Genomic DNA, 18,507 nt, shown 5'->3' with positions numbered 1-18,507 from the left:
TTTCTGCAATAGTTTGCTAGTACAGGAGAGAAATTAGAACCTGTCTTCATTTTTAGACTCTTCAGATAATCTGCTAAGCTTCCCCTTCCATCATTCAAAAACGAAGACGTACTGGATCTGAACAGCAAAACAGGTTATAGGGTAGATGGCAGCATAAACAAATAACATCTTGTCTATGGTACTGGCTTCTCCTGCAGGAGTAAATGGTAAGCAAGCAGAAATTATCAGTGGAACAGACAGAGTTTGTTTGTATCAGTTGGTTTCCAGAAAATGTCTTGCATGAGAGTATACAATGATCCTAAACAGAACATAAGACCTTTTTAATGTCTACCAGTTTACTGTAGAGTGAAGTCATCTGTCAACTGTGTAATATAATGCCAGTCCTTAATAATAAATATCCCACTTCAGGCGATGGATAATTACTGTTATTACCCATAGACAATTGTTCCGTGAAAATCTCTTGAAATCAACAGATATTTTATTAGCCATTGTATGGTAAAAATTTATGGTCACTTATCTAACAAGTTCCTGTATTTACAGCTTCTCTTTATACCTGGGTTTAATTTAGTTCCAATAATCCATAGCAAAGGCTTACTCACTGTAAAGTTGTAATAGCTCTGGTTTCAATCTAAATAATCCTAGAAGGCAGTTGATCCAAGCCCTATGCAAACAGCACTGAATTAAAAAATATCCCCAAGGAAATTCAGAGTGAAGTAGTCTTCATAATAATAATCTTCTGGCTGATTCTATCTGACCGGTATCACAGCAGGGTTCTGTGATGTCCTTAATATGACCCAAATGTTACATCGTTGGAGAGGAGAATGGATTACTTCGCAGAGAGCTGATCTTTGGCTATGATCTTTTCATTTAGAATCAGAGGTTTACTGGTTCTGTCCTGGAGTTTCTAGCAGCCAGAAATAAGTCAAAGGAAGTATATTACTCATGCAAGTGAGACTCAAAGTACAAAACTGGATGCTGTTAACTTGCACCACTTCAGGCACTACTGTATAATTCAAGCCGGTAACCACAAGGTTTCTTTAAATAGTGCAAATAGATAGCCCTAACAGAATGTGATTTTCCTTAATCACGTTGCATATTTTTCATACGATTATTATCCTGTTTCTCTTTCCAAATGACTCCTAATATGCCCTCGTCTACTCCCTCTTTTCTGTCCACCTAGATGCTTCCAATAGCCTTTATACCTATCTGGGATCATTCCTTCTTCCTTTTTCTGTACCATGCATGAATGCATCCTGAATGATTGGCACAGCACTTCCTAATTAGACCATGCCATTAGCCAGTCCAGTTATGTTAATAACAATTTGACAGTGCACTTTTTTTTTTGCCATCCTTATAAATTAGTGAGAAACCTACATTCCTCTTCATAATGTTTCAGATATGCTTTCTGCAGTAGATCTGTTTCTCTAAGTGGAATATTCTTAAATTTAAAATGGTCCCAAGAATCATTCATTGGTTGGCTGTCTGATTGGTGTGGCTATTTAAATTTGAGGGAATTCCCCATAAATCCAACTTTATGAGGAGCTGGAAGAGTCATACACATTTGGAATATATAGTGGAAAACCAACAAAAAGACTTTTTAAGAGTATGCTGTGTGCTATTTCTTGTTATGGATTCAAGGTGCACACGAGGAAGGGACAGGTGAGTCGAAGGAAGGATGACCCTGACGGAGCAAGGTGCATGCAATGCAATGCAACAAAGCTCTGCCAACAGCCAAGCTGCTGGAAAGGAGACAGTCTCCTGGGACTGGATTCTGTCCTTTTCCATCTGGACTTCTTAATAGATAGGAGCTTAGCAGCCCTTTATGCTGTGGAAAGAAGGTGCAGAAATGCCTATAGCTCTCAGCAGCTATGAATGCTGGTGTAGTCGTACGAAATTCAGGAGCCAAAGCAAGGGCAGCTGCATGCCTGTTGGAAGGATGTGCTTATCTGGCAACTGCTGATACACACACCGCAGCTACTGCTGAAAAGAAATTTAGGACTGATTCAGTGATACTAGCCTTTGCTGAAGCTGAGATCCTCTAGGTGATTCAGCATTAATTGATAATTAACATAGGGAGGTAACTGAGAAGGAGGAGAAAAAGTTGTTTTCCACATTCAATTCATTTCTGATAATAGCTCATAGTGTGCTGGCTGTAGATCATGGCTTGTTGACAGTTTGTCTACATAAATGAAGCGGTCAGCTTTCCCTGTGTTGTACCTTGCTCTACCTCATGATTGATATGCATGGGGAGATAATTTGATTTCTGTGATGTCTTTGGCTTCTCTTCAAAAACCTATCAACATTGGATACTATGGCTACTAATTTTGTTGATTTTATTTTATTCATATATATATACACACACATATCTATAAATATATACCATAAAATATATGTTATAAAAATACGTAATACATGTAATAAAAATATAGATGCATCTGCTACAAATATATTGAGACTTCCCAAAGTTATCAGATAGGATGCCAAGCATCATGTGATAATAAGTGCCTTTTACTGCTGCCTTAAGCTGGGTTGTATTCAGGAGACAAGAGGCTTTCTTGTTACAAGTCTGCTAATGGCAGAAAAGAAATTATTGTGCTAGGGCTGGTCAGTCATCTGGTGAAGATATCTGGCGATCAGCTTTTGAACCTTTAAGACTGTAGATTTTGGTATTTCCCCTCATTCACCTGAGGCCCCTACCCCCCAGCAGGAGTATCAATCACAGGAAACCAGGCAGTTTGTACTGTTGAAATCATCAAAGCCATTCCTTGTTATGATCACCTCTAATCTGCTCAAGGTTTCCTAGCCCCATGTGTGTTTAATGAACAAATGAGTACATTTGTTTAGAATCAAAACAACAGACTACATATTGTGTGCTGGGTGGCAGGACAGTGATTAATCAAATTCCTGAGACTGCAAACTGACAGCTTTTTTTTAATTCCCACAGACCTTCTGAAGGGGAGAAATGAAGAGCTGAAACCAGACCATTACCTCCGTAAAAGCCCCTCCCTGGAATCCCTGAGCAAACCCCCTATGGCCTTCAGCAGCAGAATGCTTACCTCTACCCCTAGCAGCTTGAAACCCCAAAGCAAACTCAGGTACCAACTCAGTTTCCTGGGAAAAACAGCACACTGGAAAGATTGACAGCATTACCTGGCATGAAGATGAATGTTTTAATCTGGTGGACCCCTGCCTCCAGTGGAAACTCTGCTGGCTGGTCTGTCCAGTTCAGAATTACCAGGCTGTGTCAGATCCAGATATCAAAATTCAGATTATAATGACCACAACTATCTGTAAGATAAGCAATCATGACAAAATTAGGATAGCAAGGTTTCAGGAGCCACTAAGTTGTATACAAGAATTTCATTATGTGTACGAGTGATCAACCCTCATTATCCTACTGTAGCTTTGCATGTTGTGGTGAGTCAAAAACTAAAAGCTTTGAGGTCTAAGGGGAAGCTGGACACATAATTTTCTTCTGTCTTGAAAAAAACCCATATATTTTCCTCTGATCTCCACCATTATTTCCAACAGTAGAAGCTGTAGGGCGGAGACAATATGGGTGTTTTTATTGTTGGCCTTTTAGCTGTCCTCGAGGCCTTGACTGCAATACAGCTTCGAGATTTTTCATTTTATTCAAGAACTCTTTCTGCAGCAGCTCAATTGGATGTGAATTTGCTGTTACAGATTCTTCAGATAGTTTCTTTCAGTTCTACACCCTAAATCCTGGTTCTCAATATGTAAAGCAAAGATGTTACTTGAAAATTTTAAGTAAAGCTGATGAAAATAATAGCAGAAATGCTAGGTTAACACATGCCATCGAGTACCCATAGGCTGCTATTTTTTTGGCTCTTTGTATGCAGTGATACAAACTGAACTTGTCTCATATAAAGGCAAATATAGAATGCAAGCTCTGAAACCTATTACAGTTTGGTTTACATTTAGGTTCTGTGCTGCCATTCTGCTTTGTCATACAGATATTATTTACACACTGGTAAAAAATAAGAGACTTCAAGCATATTTATCTTCTACTCCATTATGCTTCCCCCCAAATTAGTGTGGAGAGGAAGGACCCACTGGCAGCCCTGGCTCGGGAGTATGGTGGTTCGAAGAGGAATGCTCTGTTGAAATGGTGCCAAAAGAAGACTGAAGGTTACCAGGTAAGGGAATAGGTACATTTTTACTTTTCTCTGGAGAGTAATTCATCACTTTCCTATACGTGTGCAGTAAGCAATGTCACTTCAAAGAAACATATGTATTTCAGTCTGCTGATTTTTGCATGTTTATGCCTACTGGGTGTTTCCATCCTCTTCCTTCATTTCTTTAACACTGCAGTCCCCAATGTTACATTGCCATCAGTAATTTGTATACAAAACCCAAAATATTTACTGCATCAAAGGTCACTGATGGTGAGAAACAGAGTGTATATGCGCAGCAGCTTCAATTTGGCATCAATTTTTGAAATTACATTCTAATATTTTTTCTGTAGGCTTCTGTGAGCGATGTGCTGTTGTGAGAATTTTTTCATTGGTCATTTCTGTAAAACCAAAGAAATATTTCTTTGTGTGGCCTTGACCAAATGAAGTTTGCGGCTCAGGGCCCCGCTCTTTCTAACCTGCTGCAGTTTAACGGAATTTTACAAAGCAAGTTTTGACTGCTTGAGAATGTCTCATTTCTTTGCAGAGTGATTTTCACTGTTAAACAGGCATAATGATTTGTCCAGTTCTTGTATGCCATTGCTGTGCTTATATCAAGCTCTGGCTAGTGTTTGTATGCAGCTGAGTTAGGCCTTTGGTTCTACTTGTAACTGAGCTGTAGAAGGCAACTATATACAACAGTTCATCCTGTGATATATGCTGGGTGTGCAGGATAGTCTTGGTTTGATATAATGTTGAGATTTTTCTTTCTTAAGAATAATATTGTTTGTTACTTAGAGCAAAAGACAAAAGCAGTTATCACCACATGAGATGCACCCTGGAGCAAGTCTTTAATAAAAGCAGAGCCCATCTTTTAAAGTAAATAATAAATTTTTTTTTTCCTTCACAACCAGCTCTTTATGAATCATTACCTGCAGGGTGCAGGAGTTTGGAAGAAAAGACAGTAGCTGTCCCTTTAAGTAAACTGATCTATAAAAGTTTGAGTAATTTCTTAGCACTGGCATATTCATCTGGCTTTCACCAATTTCACAGAAGGACGGGTATCAGAGAAAGCTCTTGACTTTAGACACACCTTAGAAAGAATAAAGCCAGGGTTAGCGTTTAGCCTCCAGTTCTGTGATACTGCCTGAAAGGCTACAGTACTATCCCCAGAAATTATATGCTCTATGCTGTGTTGATTTATTTTATATGTCATCTACTAAAATTCTCCCAGTCTTGGATTTGAAGTTGGGGGGAACATTCCCATCCAGTCCTCAGAAAATGATTCATGAAATACAACTTTTCTAAGTCCAACTTCTGTTAAGCCAGCAAACCCATCTCTCAAGTAACACTTTCTCCTGACAGTGTTGCCCTTTTTTGTTTCAAATGGCACATATGGTGAGCTTCCTCCACTTCTCTTAAAACAGTCTAACTCTGATGAGTTCACTGTTAGAAGTGTTCTCTGAGAGTCAGCCTGTAGTTTTCTTTCTCTCATTACACCCAAGCTGGACTGAATGTATTGCTTTTAGAAATTATTGTGTGGCTTTGCAAATATAGAGGCCTGTCCTGATTCTGTAGGTACCAGACTGGCACCAAGAGTGATAAGTATTCCCCTCATGATAGAATAGAAAATGAGTTTTGTTTTTCTGTGCTGAACCCAAGTAGTGGAGCTAACTATGTATCAGATAGCAGGCCACCCAGGAGACATGCAAGGCAATCTGGGTCTATTTATTTTTCCTTTTAGTATTAGTCTCTGGAGGAAAGTATGTCCATGCTTCAGAGGACAGTGGAAGTCTTTGCGCTATCTATGGCTGCTGGAGTGTTGTTGCTACGTGACTCTCCAGATGATGTTTCAGAAAAAACTTTGTCATTTTGGTTCCTGGTCTGATGAGGCTCTTGTTCTGTTCATGGTTGTCCTCTGTCATTACTCTTTCTAAAGCAGCAGAATGAGTTTTCAGCAGTTCTTGAGAACAAGCAGGTAAAGCACTGACAAACGCTGCATAATCCAGGAGAGTCTGAGAAGTTCAGACTGTGATGTGGTGGGGGGCCTTATTACCCAGAGTATAAGATCTCAGGGCAGAAATTAAAGTCAGATGAACTGAAGGACAAACACAGTATTGATTTATGGTGAGAGTCTTGCCTCTCTATCTTCACTGCTTCATTTAGAGGCATTATCTCTTGGACAGTCTTCCTCAGATTCTCATTCCCATTGTGCTCTTTGCGGTGCATTCACTAACTCTTCTTGAACTTGCTTTTCCCAGACCCTTGCACTCTTACGATAAGGCTGATATTAAGCTCCACAGGGAGTTTTTATCATTCTTGAGTACAAAGAACTGGAGTGGAATAAAGTCAGTCATCCTCCTTCCTGCCTTAGCCACTGCAGTGGTGGAAATGAGGTAATGAACTCCACCGAGCAGAACCCTGATGATGTGCATGACTTCTTTTCCATAGATAATACCCCTGTCTATGAGACATCTTCTGTGCAAATCCCAGTATAATCTGTCATGTTTTTTCTAACATGAAGTCCAGAACCACAGATAACTTTGGATGCAAACTGTTTTCAGCTCTGTGACACAGTGGAATGAGAGAATAAAAGACTTGCTGATTGACTGCTTAACTTCTTTTTTCAGTGGCAAAATGTACTGCCTTTGAGGTCTAGTAACAGTTCCTGTTACTAGCTGGTGAGGAAGAGGGAGATTCCTTTCTGTTTAAATTATGAAGATACCAGATTTCATTAAACAGTATGAGCAAAATGGATTAGAATAACTGATGCTCTCAGTAGCAGCTACTACCCATGTCCCAGATTCCCTGATTCCTCAGGATTAGTGACCCAGGGAAGGTATCTGGGGATAAGACCTAGGGACCAGCACACAAGGCTGCACTTTTTAAATGCTTTAATCCATACAAGGCTTATACTATAGATAGAAATTTACATCCTGCTCCTGGCATATATCCTTGCATTGATTACAGTGGGAACATTCCCTGGCTTTGAACTTCAGCATGTTCCCCAGGAGGGAATCTTATAAAACAAGAGAAGAACACCAGAGGGAGTTGAGAGAAGTGCAACACAAATTAGTAGTGGCCTGGAGGGTTTTGTTTGTTTTTTAAAAAAAGAAATTGCCTGAGTTTACAGTAACTGAGGGGAAACATGAAAGCGTCTATGTTTCTCTAATCTGCTATGTCATTTCTAAGATCCCTGTTTTAACAGTGATTTGATATCAAAAAGATATGAATGCTAAGGAGAAAGAGTAATTATTTAGAACATGAAAACAGAATCACTAGAATGAAAATAAAGAGGAAGCTTAGTTCAGTGACTAAGAGAAAAGAATATAAAAGTGGGATTGCATAAACTGTGGCATGATCGATCATATGATTTCAATTGTCATATTTCTATGCCTAGATGAATGTTATCTGGCATTTTGGCCATCAATTTTGAATAATTATGCAGGGGAGGTGCTAAAAAAAATCTCACCAGTAAAAAAAATTGTGGTGAAATAAGGCTTTGAGCTCAGTGGTTTTGTACAGAACTTCCTTGAGGAAAATCTCCAGCTTAAAAAAACCACCCTTAATCTAATGTATGGTTCCCTATAAGAATTGTGCACTGGCATGTGGTCTCTTTTGCCAGACGTACATAGACTGTTCCTTCTGTCTCTCTGAATTTGTTGACATCATGGTGTGTAATGTAGGGTGATGGGATGACCAGGCTTGAGAACTGCTTTTGTGGCTCTGGAACTCAATTATCACACAAGTCCTTTAAACCACAAAGCCTGCTGAGAATAAGTTATTTATGTTAAAACAGCTTTTTCTCTGTCATCTTGTGGGTTGGTTTTTTTCATCTATTTAAAAAGATTATACATCATAGCAACAGTGTGAAGTAGAAATTGGGTGCCTCTTTTCTAATAGGCTCTGTTCCTAGGAGTTGTAACTCCTGGAAGCTGCTGAGAGTCATTCTTGTTGCATTATCACCTTCCATAATCATATCATTAGTGACTGTGGTGTTATTTAAGTGCCCTGGTTCTGTTTGCTGTCTGTGGAGACCATTTGTCAAGGGGCCAAACCTCTCTGGATTAAGTCTATTACTATCCACAGATGTATTGTGAAAACACAGAACATAAAGAGGCACTTAACCCATGATCATTAGAACTGAGGATTATTGTTTCTGCCACATATACCCTCTCCAGAGAGGGGAGGGAATTGCTACCGTGTTAATGAATATGGTTCACTTAAAAGAACTATTTTCATGTTTTTTCCAACCACTACACATCCATCCTATGGCACAGAGGAGAAGAGAATCTGAGACCGACTCTTTTCTCCAATGTACAATCATGATTATTCTTTTTATCAAAGTTATATTTGGTTTAACGTGACCCATTTGGGATCCACTTGTTGAAGAACCACCATCTCTTTTAGTAAAGCTACCTCTGCGGTCATCTTAAGTAGAGGAATGCTAAACAGGAGGAGACAAGGAATGTTCTAGAACTGACAAAGGGAAATGGCAGCTATGCCTCTGAAGATTTTTATATTTCATATATTCCCAACCTGTGCGTTCAAGCCATTGCTTTATATCATCTCCCTGACTATGACAGTGTCATTACACCAGCTTATGGATAAAGGCAGTGGGCATCTTCAGGAAAAGAGGTAGTGCTCCGTATTAGCACTGACACCAATATGAGATGGCTGATAAATTGGTATTGGTCTTACTGATTTGCAGCACCAGCCTCAGATCTGATTTCATACCATCTGGAGGAATCTCAACAGCATGGAGAAACTACTAACCAGAGCAATCTTTACATAGCTTTCACGTTGTACAGGTAGTGGAGAAAAGAATTCCTTTTAATTTTTCTGCATAAAATACGCTAGCAACTACGAGCAAAGCTGGAAGAAAATTATTTGTTTCCATGCCTTACTCAGAGTTATTTGACTTTGCAGTAGGTCCCAGGAACACTGTGCAGTTTTAGAAAGTATGCTTAGGAGTATGTAGGAACTATTTTTAGGGCGATACTCTCTGATATTGTATTGTTTAGTCTAAATTAGCAAAATACAAATATCTGTATGCCCAACTATTCTGAATATTTGCCTCAAAAGTTGTGAATTGTTTTCTGAAGCTTCCTTTTCTTAAAACGTATAGTTTTAGGGCTCTGATGAAATATCCTGATAGAGGAAAAAAAAGCCCTACCTTGAAATATTCCTGCTATTATGGCTATTCCAGCCTTGAGAGACAGAAATTGGAAACAAATTACTTCTGAACATAACCTAAAAGTCATTAAATGTAATTCTGAATGCTTTGCTTTTGCTACTAGAAGCATAAAGCTGGTATATCAGACTATGTAAAGGTTGGTGTCTCTGCATAGTACTACGTTCTTCATGTAGCAAAGATGTAAAAGCTTAGGGAGAAAAATAAAGGCTGTTGCATTACTTGCTGTTTGTCAAGTAATTATAGCAAGAGACTGGTTAACTAGCGGTTTGATGGTGGATATAATATAAAGCTTTTTACCTTTTTGTATTCAGTTTAAATTCGGACTAATGCTAGCTTTTTGTTTATGTATTTGTGGCTTTGTTTTTCTCATAGCGATTTGCATTCCTTTTCTTTTTGTACTAGATGGTTTTTCCTCCATATCCTCTTTGTTCTCAAGCCCTATTGCATGATATTATTCCCTGGTTTTTCTCATATTTTTTTTACTCGTTTGCTGGCTGGATGAGATCCAGCATAGATTAAGTGTGGCCCAAAGATGTACAAATGCAGATAGGCTGATGAGGACATAACGTATTCCCTTTGGTCAAGCGGTCATGGGGCCAATGCGTTCTCATTAGGGAGGTGGACTCTCTCTGCTGGTACGACAGCCAGCCAGGATGACTATTTTTCGACTGCCAATGCATCAAGCAGGGATATTCCTACTTTATAGGAGATCCAAAAGCTCCTTCATGGCCAGTAGTACATTAGCATGTCCATGTTTGACAGTTTCTTCCTTATTCTGGAAACTAAGGGTTATAGTTAGAAACAGGAAGTCTGTTATTTCTTTGTACGTCATTAGCGTGGGTAGTTGACGTTACCTTTTTACTTAAGCAACTACTGTCTCAGTCTTAAGTCTCGACTGAGCACTTTGCCTCACTAACACTTGAGTTATGCACCACCTTGGACCACAGAGAGTGAACAGAGACTATATTGCAAATGCTACCACAGTCCTCACGGTTGGTGCTCAGGCTGGCAGTTCTAGTAAAGAATCAAAGAGCTGAATGGGACAAAACCCAGGATCAGCCCTCTCAACCTCTGAACCTGGGCAGAATATAATTCCTGGGACTTGGCTCGTAAAACAATTGGTCAAACACTTCCTTTGACACTAATATAATGGAGCTTAGTTTTAAAGCCTTGAGAATCCCCGCACAGCTGTGCACTGTCCTAAAGAAATAAAGAAAAGAACCCAGTTGTTTCTTAATCACAAGATGTACACTTGGGTATGGGTGTGATTCTCTTACCCTTTCTACATTACTTTTTGTGTTTGTGTGGACAAGTAGCATAAAACTGTTTCAGTATGTTTCCAAATTTTATCGCGCTCTCTCTCTCGTATATCAGTATTAACCAGGTTTCTATCTAAATATTTAACTAGTCGTGAGAACTACGTAAGTGGTGGCATTCTGTAATTCAGCAGTAACACTGAGGAGTGGTCGTACAGGTTTTCTAGCCACCTTTTCAAGTGAGGTCTTCAAGCAACAAGGGTAGCAGGTAAATCACATCTGGTGTTATGCACAGTTTATGTGCAGTGTGGAAAGGCTGGATTCCCACAGTACTGTGATCTCATGTGCTGAAGATCGATGGCAAAACAAGTAACTGCCAGTTTGTGTGATGTGGGTGAAGAAAAACACTGAACAAAACCCCTCCGGATTTAAATAGCAGCCATCCATTCATTCTAAGCAGCATTCATGGCAGAGTCTCTCTCTTCAGGGGAGGACTGGGAAGATTTCCCTTCTGCCACACCAACCTGTGTGCCTGAGATTAGAAGCTGATGGCCAGAGCCTGCTGAGCAAGCAGGAAAAAGCTGTCTGTCTTATATTTCCCAATACCATTAATGCAACAAAGTTGTTCTCTGGCTAACAATGACACTTACCCTAAAGTACCATACGCTAGCATATCCCTTCTGTTATGAGAGGGTGCACACACTTACCAAGAGCTCCGCAGCCACAGTACTTGTAGTATTTTGACATTTAGAAGTAGAACATATGTGCAATGGGTTTTCCCCAGGAAGTTATTAGTTTATTCTGTGAGTTTCTGAGAAATGGGTGAAATTTCTGGCTGTCTTTGTGTTTCTTTGATTTTTGCCAAAGAGGAGGATGTTGACTTCAGAAAGACTTTTCCTATCTATGCAAAAGTTGAAGGGAGTCTTGGTAGTAGCTGTTGAGATGGGAGGGATTATCCTGTATTTAAATAAAAATTGACAATAAGTTGGTCAGGAATTTTGCTCCCAAGTCTGCTCTGGACCATCTTTATGACCTGGCAGTCTTGCATAATACCATTGCCTTGATTTCCCTAGCTGTTAAAATGTAGATCATCATATCATGTATCATTGGATGATGATGAGTTTCAGTAATATTTGGGAAGATGCTCTCATAAAAAGGGCAATCTTGAGAGTTTTTAATTAATGAAAATATGGGCTTAAAATTTCAAGGTATTCCCAATTTTTTTCCAGAATAAAAGTTTTCTTCTTCTAAATAAAAACACTTATAGCTGAATGTGTACATGCAGTTTCTCTGTATGTCCCAGCTGCACCCAGGGTTGGGTCTGGAAAATAAATGCAGCAGCCAAATCATGGCATGTTGGGAATAATCAGGTTGATTACTAATGTGTAAACCCCCTTCACAGTGATGCCAGTGGATAAACGTGCTTCTCCAGTGTAGCCCAATAACTTGAGCCAAGCTCTACCTTTTTTCACATAAGGGGCTTTATCCTGTAAACAAATACAAGTCTCTTGATTGGAGGGATAAAATGAACGCCCATGCAGCTCTCTCATGCGTAACTTTCTATCCTGCTGGGTAATTTTAAAAATAGCTTTTACATTCTATCCATCCCAAAGTCCAAGACGCTTTCCTTGTGTTGCCGGGATGCAATGACAATCAGTGAAAACACTGAATTGATTGGTCACCAGCTGGAACAGCTCCAAACTGTGAATTTAACTGGGAGAGAGCTGAGCCCTGCTGCTTGTTCCATGAATATTCTTTGCTGTTGAGACCTCTCCCCACCTGGTTTCCATCCTCTACCGTGAGCCTGCTGCAGTCTGCAGCCTACCCCTCTGCCCAGAAATTCCAGGACATGGCTAATCTCTGAACTCTCAATACAGATAATCAGAAATAGCTGTGGGAGCAGTCAGTGTGGTCATTAGTGATTCTGCACCAGGGCTCCGGGCAGGAAGTAGCTCTGCTGCTGTCTTGGACAGAGAGGGGATAGTTCCTCCGCCTCTCTGCCTCCCTCCTTCCCCAGAGTATCTGTGTGGTCCTCGGAGCTATGCTGCTGCATCTTCACTCTTGCAGCCTTGGGAATGAAGGAACACAGCCCAGTCTGTTTCTTCTCTGTGGCATTCAGCAGTGGTGTCATTTATATGAGTTGGTGAGAAGATTGATGGAAGTGTTAGTTGTGTAGCAAGCAGGGAGTTGGCTTTCAGCAGGTGAGCATAACAAGTATAATTTATACTGAAGAGCAGAAAAGAGATGTGTAGCAAAAATAAGAACTCGTCAATATCTAATAGGATTATTACAAGGAGGAGAACTTGTTAGTTCCTGATCTTGCTGTGTAATCCACCTCTGCCTCTCCTCCAGATATAACTAACACTTGTTTTGCCCACTGTGACAGTGGTGTAAATTACAGAAGTACCAGTCCCATTTGATATATATCTTTTGTCACCATTACCTCATCTCTGAAATGGCCCAGAGATGTCCATAGAATTGCTTCTGCTTATACCAGCTCTCATTTGGTCCTGTATGTTTGTGTAATAAAAAGCCAGCTCCATGTAAACTCAGCATTATACATTCTCATTCTCTCTCTCTCTCTCGTGGAAGCTGGTGTGCAATGTGATCAATTAAGACCCAAAAGGAGGAATATGTACAAACCGCTGTTACTTTACTAGCATTTAGTGAGACCTTTGAAGTAGGTGACTTCTAGTAATGAGAATGTTGTCATGGGGTAATTTGCATTCAAAACAACTTGTATTATTTGCTAGGAAAGGTTCAAATACATTCACTGTGTGTTATGTGCACTGTGCCAGCAACTACTCTCAGCCCTTGATCACCAGAATTTGTTTTCATTTTGAAAAGTCAGTCTTTATATATAAAAATGCAAAGAAAACGTAAAAAATGTGAACGGTGTAGTGAAATGTTTGCCAGTCCACACAGTGCTGGGAGCAATAGATCTGATGGGCACGAATGGATGCTATTTGGCTCATTAGGGAGGTTACTCATATGTTTAGTTACAGTGATGATTTCAGTGTCAGTAGTAACTGTTTTTCACCTTGCAAGCAGAGGAAATGGGAGGTCACATAATTATCATTTTTTTACTTTAATTAGCTCCCATTTAGTATTACTGTCATTTTTTATTCTTATGAAAACTTCAGCTATAGCAGCGCCACATCTCTTTTGTAATCAAAATACCAGAACTAAGCTGCCTTGTAGAGGTCATGGACCTCCTCAATACCTCATGAAGAAAGAGCTGAGCTTGAAGAGTGCACAGATCATTTTAGAATGGCTTTACAATTTACTCTGAATGATGCTTCTGAGACAACTTCTGTCAGATGAGCTTGTTTCTAGCACAGAACTTCAGAGATCATCATGCTACCTATTCTTGCCAGTCTGACACAACTAGGAAAGGTAATAAAGAAAATTGGACATGCTTAACTTTTTGGTATCTTCTCAGATCTCTGGCTTTTGAGAGACTGAAATAGTTGGGAGCTGAAAAATCTTTGTGTAGGATGCATGACAATAAGCTTGTTAAATTTCCTCTTTTTAAATGTCCCTGCTCCATGTGACTACTGTAGTCAACTGATGTTTGATGCTTTTGCAAAAAAATATAGTCATAAGCTCTCTTTCTAATGTCTTGTCTATGCTAAGAAGGCTCATTAATTCACACTTACTGAAGCAAATGATAAACTGTAAACCCAAGTCAACACCTGTGGCAGCAGTGGAGCAAGGAGCAAACAGAACCTAGGAACGTGATGGGAAATGGGGTTTCTTTATAAAAAGGAATGCAGTAAATGGGATAACCTTTAAAGAGCTGGCACCAGTTCCTTATCATTTCACTGTGCTGTAATTACATAATTTAACAGCGTTTTCACATAGCATTTTATGTTGTCTGAGCTATGTTGTTTCATACGTGTGTAATCAGCAACAAGATGCATGACTTACTGACGTGGCTGGTAGAAACATTAGAAATATGGAAGATGGGGATAGAAACACAAAGTTTCAAAGAAAGGTTAAAACAATTCTTACAGAGACTGCAGCTGCCTGAACCATTTGAACTAGAGATATTAATACAGCCTGGAGGATAGAAGGTCATTTGGCTTCCTTCCCAATCTTGGCTAGCCACTTAATCTCTATACAATAAACAGCATTGCTGTTCCACAAGTTATTCTGGATTTTTTTTTTTTAATCAAGAAGCATTACTTTATTGTGTATTCCATTTAACAGAAAAAGATTTGTAAGAGAATTCAGAAAGGTTCCTTGTAGTAGATTGACTGTGATATGCAAATCACTGTAGACTTGCAGCTACCCATTGAAAATAGCTGTGTGCAATTGTCCAAGTTATCTGGGTGCACCCTGTAATTACAGAAGAATCTAGGCAGTCTTTAATTTTAGGCATTCGTGCCTTTCATCTGTGTTAACTGGACCTGACCACACTTCTAATTCACCCATATTTCCAGTAGATTGCCCAGATGTTTCATATCTTTGCTGCAGCATTTTAGATGAACTGGAGTGTTTTGTTTGCTCAGGAGGTTAGGTTATGTTAAAAGGAGCCCTTCTTCACTTGTATCACTTCTTAGGAAGTATTTAGAACTTGCCTGCCCAGAGCTCGAAGCTTATATGCTTCCTTTGATAGAACCTCTTTGGCTGAAGCCCGCTAACGTGTCCCCAACCAGTTAGGGTATAATAAATCCAAATTAGATTTGCAGTTTCATGCTGCTGTTGTTAAAGATGGGTGGGTGTAGGTAACCTTTGGAAGTTGCCTTCAAGGTACCCTGATCAGATTTTACGTTAGAAGGGTCAGAGTTCAGATTTGCAGAGATGCGGCTCATGAAAAGGAGGTTCCTGTTCAGACAATCTGTGTCTAAATATAACCACATAAAAACACTGAGCTGTAAGACTTTTGGTCTGTGGAGGAGATGTGGGTCTCTGGTTAGTGATAAGCAGGACCGATTGCAGAAAGTTGAGCCAGTTAAGGGGGAGCTGCTATTAAAAACAAGGCAATTCCCTTTGGTTTATTCAATATATTTACTTTAACTAGTTCTGTCTTCAGTATTTAGAGTTTACATTCTGTATGGGCTGAAACTCAACAATTAGCCACTCTGGCATGTTCCTGGTGTGCCATTCTGTACCAATGACTTCTGAGAGGCAGGAGGGCATGTTGTATGCTGAAGGGGGAGGGTGGGAAGAATGGTGCTACGGTCATATTTATTGCAGGCTTTCTTCCACGGAGTTCTAGGATAGCTTCAAGCTGATTCATGTTTATAATTTATAATTCTGGGTCTTACAGAGAAATTTATGACTCAGAGAGCCATTGCTGTGGGCACAGTAACATCTGTGTAGTGGGACTATCTTGTGTCAGTATTTTAACGTACTCAGGCTATAATGAAGAGTGGATGATGTAATTGTTGCTTTTTACTGAAGACTTGGAGTCAAAGATCTAGTGAAATCTAATGGGGTGGTTGTTTTTCCCTCAGATAAACAAGACATTGTTTTTAGTGAGAACAGATCACACAGATTTCCCTGTGTGTCTTTACCGTGGCTCTCATAGCACTCTGTTATCTGCAAGCAAAGGTCCTGTTCCTGGGGTGGGGGGCTAAGGTTAATGACTTCTGAGAGGCAGGAGGGCATGTTGTATGCTGAGGGGGCAGGGTGGGAAGAATGATGCTAAGGTCATATTTATTGCAGGCTTTCTTCCACAGAGTTCCAGGCTAGCTTCAAGCTTTCATTTGAAGTGAATGAACTATTTTCCCTGACAAGAAGCCTGGGAACTACGCTGGAAATAGTTTAGTCTGGACACCTCTATGCTCTACACAGTACTCTATCACTATCCCAGCAATCTTTGTGCCCTCATATCTTTCCGTGCTCCTTTCTGCCACTCCACACAGGGTATGTAAAGATGGTTATGTCATCATGCTATAAAAACACCTCTCTTCTGGCCTGACTTTCATGTTCTTTCAAGATTTTCAACTACACCACCCCCACCTCCCCAGTTATTTTCTTAGCAGCACCAGGGAAGACCCACGTCAAGTGCTGCATAATATGGGTATGATATGTCTGCTCCAAAGGAAGCTAGTAACCCTGAGCGCTGCAGGCCTAAGCTACTCGGCATGCCTTGACCCATGGGCCAGGGGTTAATCTCTGGTGCAGATGTCTTTAGCAGCGTGGATCCATTGATAGCATGCTAAAGATAGACATTGGGGTACTAGTGACCATGAGACGTACTGTGACCAAAAGATGGCAAATTTTTCAGCCTGCCTAATGAGCACTACAGCTCAGTTTGATCTGCAGTCCCTATTCCATTTTCATATTTCTCCCTACATTCATTTTGCATATGCTCTGATGGTGCATCTTACTCCTAAAGGGTGCTATCCTATATAGGTTAACTTCTAGGTCTCTCATGAGAAGCCACACGCAGTTTTTCAGAGCCTGGGTTGGGGGTTCTGCTGTAAGCACACTGGGAGACAGAGAAATCGCCAAACTCTCCATCCTGCAGTTTGGAAGTGTACATTAACAACCAGCATGTATACAAATAGCTCCCACGTAGTCATGGACTGTGTGTTGAGGAATAGAGAGGTGTGGCAGAAAGACTGAGACAAGTTCTACTGCCAAAATAATCAAGAGAAGTGAATTGTTTCCAAGGTTTTCATTCCATAAATTGTTTTCCTTTTTTTTTTTTCTGGCTTCAGCGGAGCCAGAGGTCTTCTGAGAAATCAGAGTGCCTCTATTTTGACTTAATTCCTCTTGGTGTGGTGTAGTGGGGAGGTATTACAAGTAAAGCTGCAGTGTAGCAAAACACAGAAGGTCACTTTTCATTTACTATGTCCTTATATCCCAAACTGAAAAGTAGTTAACACAGAATCCAAGATGAAATGCCAGAGAGGGGTTTATACCATGTATGAAATGGAAATGCATTTGTTTAGAGGAAAAAACCACAGTTCACTGATGCTTGTTGGATGTGAAAATGACAACTAAGTGGTTTTGAGTATGTCTGAGTGTTTGTTGTTCTACTATTAACTGAACAGTTGAGCTGAACCTTCAAACATTCATTTTGGATTTACATTTAGGACAAAAATTCAGATTTGAGTTCATTTTCTCTGTTGGTCGTGACATACTACTTTGCAGTAGATTTCATCTGTGGTTTAAATATTGTCAGCAGAACCCCATCCTTGAACTTTTACTTGTTTGTTAGACTTGGATCTGAGAATTACTGAAGATGACTGGCTGGACAATGCTGTTGGACATGTGAGGATTTTTGGACCTAATTCTGATTTTATTGTAGACATTAGCACTTCTTGTCTCTAGATATTGTTAGATGGGAGGAGGAGAAGAGTTTTAGGTATAGTTAAAACTACGAAGGTAAGTAAAATTATCAAACTGATGCTGGGCTGGTGAAATACTGTAGGAAGGAACAGTTTTGTATCTCATGTGTCTCTCATAATAGCATCATGAAAATGAGGATAGGATATAATGTTCCCGCACAAACATGTCTTGCCTTTTTGTCTAGTCCTGTTGCTTTACTAGGGCTTTGTTTGTTGCCTTTTTGTCTAGTCCTGCTGGTTTACTAGGGCTTTGTTCCTGTTTCCATGGCCTTTAGCGGGGCCAGGTGGGGTATGATCTCCATTTTCCATTTCTATCATACAATATACAATGACAGTATTGGCATTTGATGGTAGGCTATTTGCTGATAAAATATATTGGCCTCATTAAAAACACTTCTGTAATTTGGCAGTCAGTCCTTTCTCACTAACTGCAGATTGATAAATAGTAACTTGTTTGTCCGAAACATCAAGCAGAGTAATCCAGCTTCAGTCAATTCCAGAACACAAAGTTGGACTTCCATGGTGCAACTTTATGGATTAGGCAAAGCCAAGACAGCTTTCAGAGCAAAATGGTTTTTTCTTGTGATGGTATTCAGCCACTACGTCGCTTTTCT

General features: G+C 39.9%; 1 protein-coding gene across 4 annotated transcripts in view; it reads left to right on the top strand.

The window, feature by feature from the left end:
* The window catches only part of SPECC1 (sperm antigen with calponin homology and coiled-coil domains 1), a 102,273-nt gene that overhangs the window by 74,446 nt on the left and 9,320 nt on the right, over window positions 1–18,507 (top strand). For all 4 annotated transcript variants that reach the window (XM_052803361.1, XM_052803360.1, XM_052803359.1 and 1 more), the window contains 2 exons: window positions 2,945–3,095; window positions 4,055–4,157. In XM_052803361.1, coding sequence (XP_052659321.1) covers window positions 2,945–3,095; window positions 4,055–4,157 — 254 coding nt within the window. The remainder of the gene's footprint in view (window positions 1–2,944; window positions 3,096–4,054; window positions 4,158–18,507) is intronic.

Source organism: Harpia harpyja, chromosome 12 (assembly GCF_026419915.1).
Source record: "Harpia harpyja isolate bHarHar1 chromosome 12, bHarHar1 primary haplotype, whole genome shotgun sequence".
NCBI classification, from domain to species: domain Eukaryota; kingdom Metazoa; phylum Chordata; class Aves; order Accipitriformes; family Accipitridae; genus Harpia; species Harpia harpyja.
This window is presented reverse-complemented; position numbering and strand designations above follow the sequence as displayed.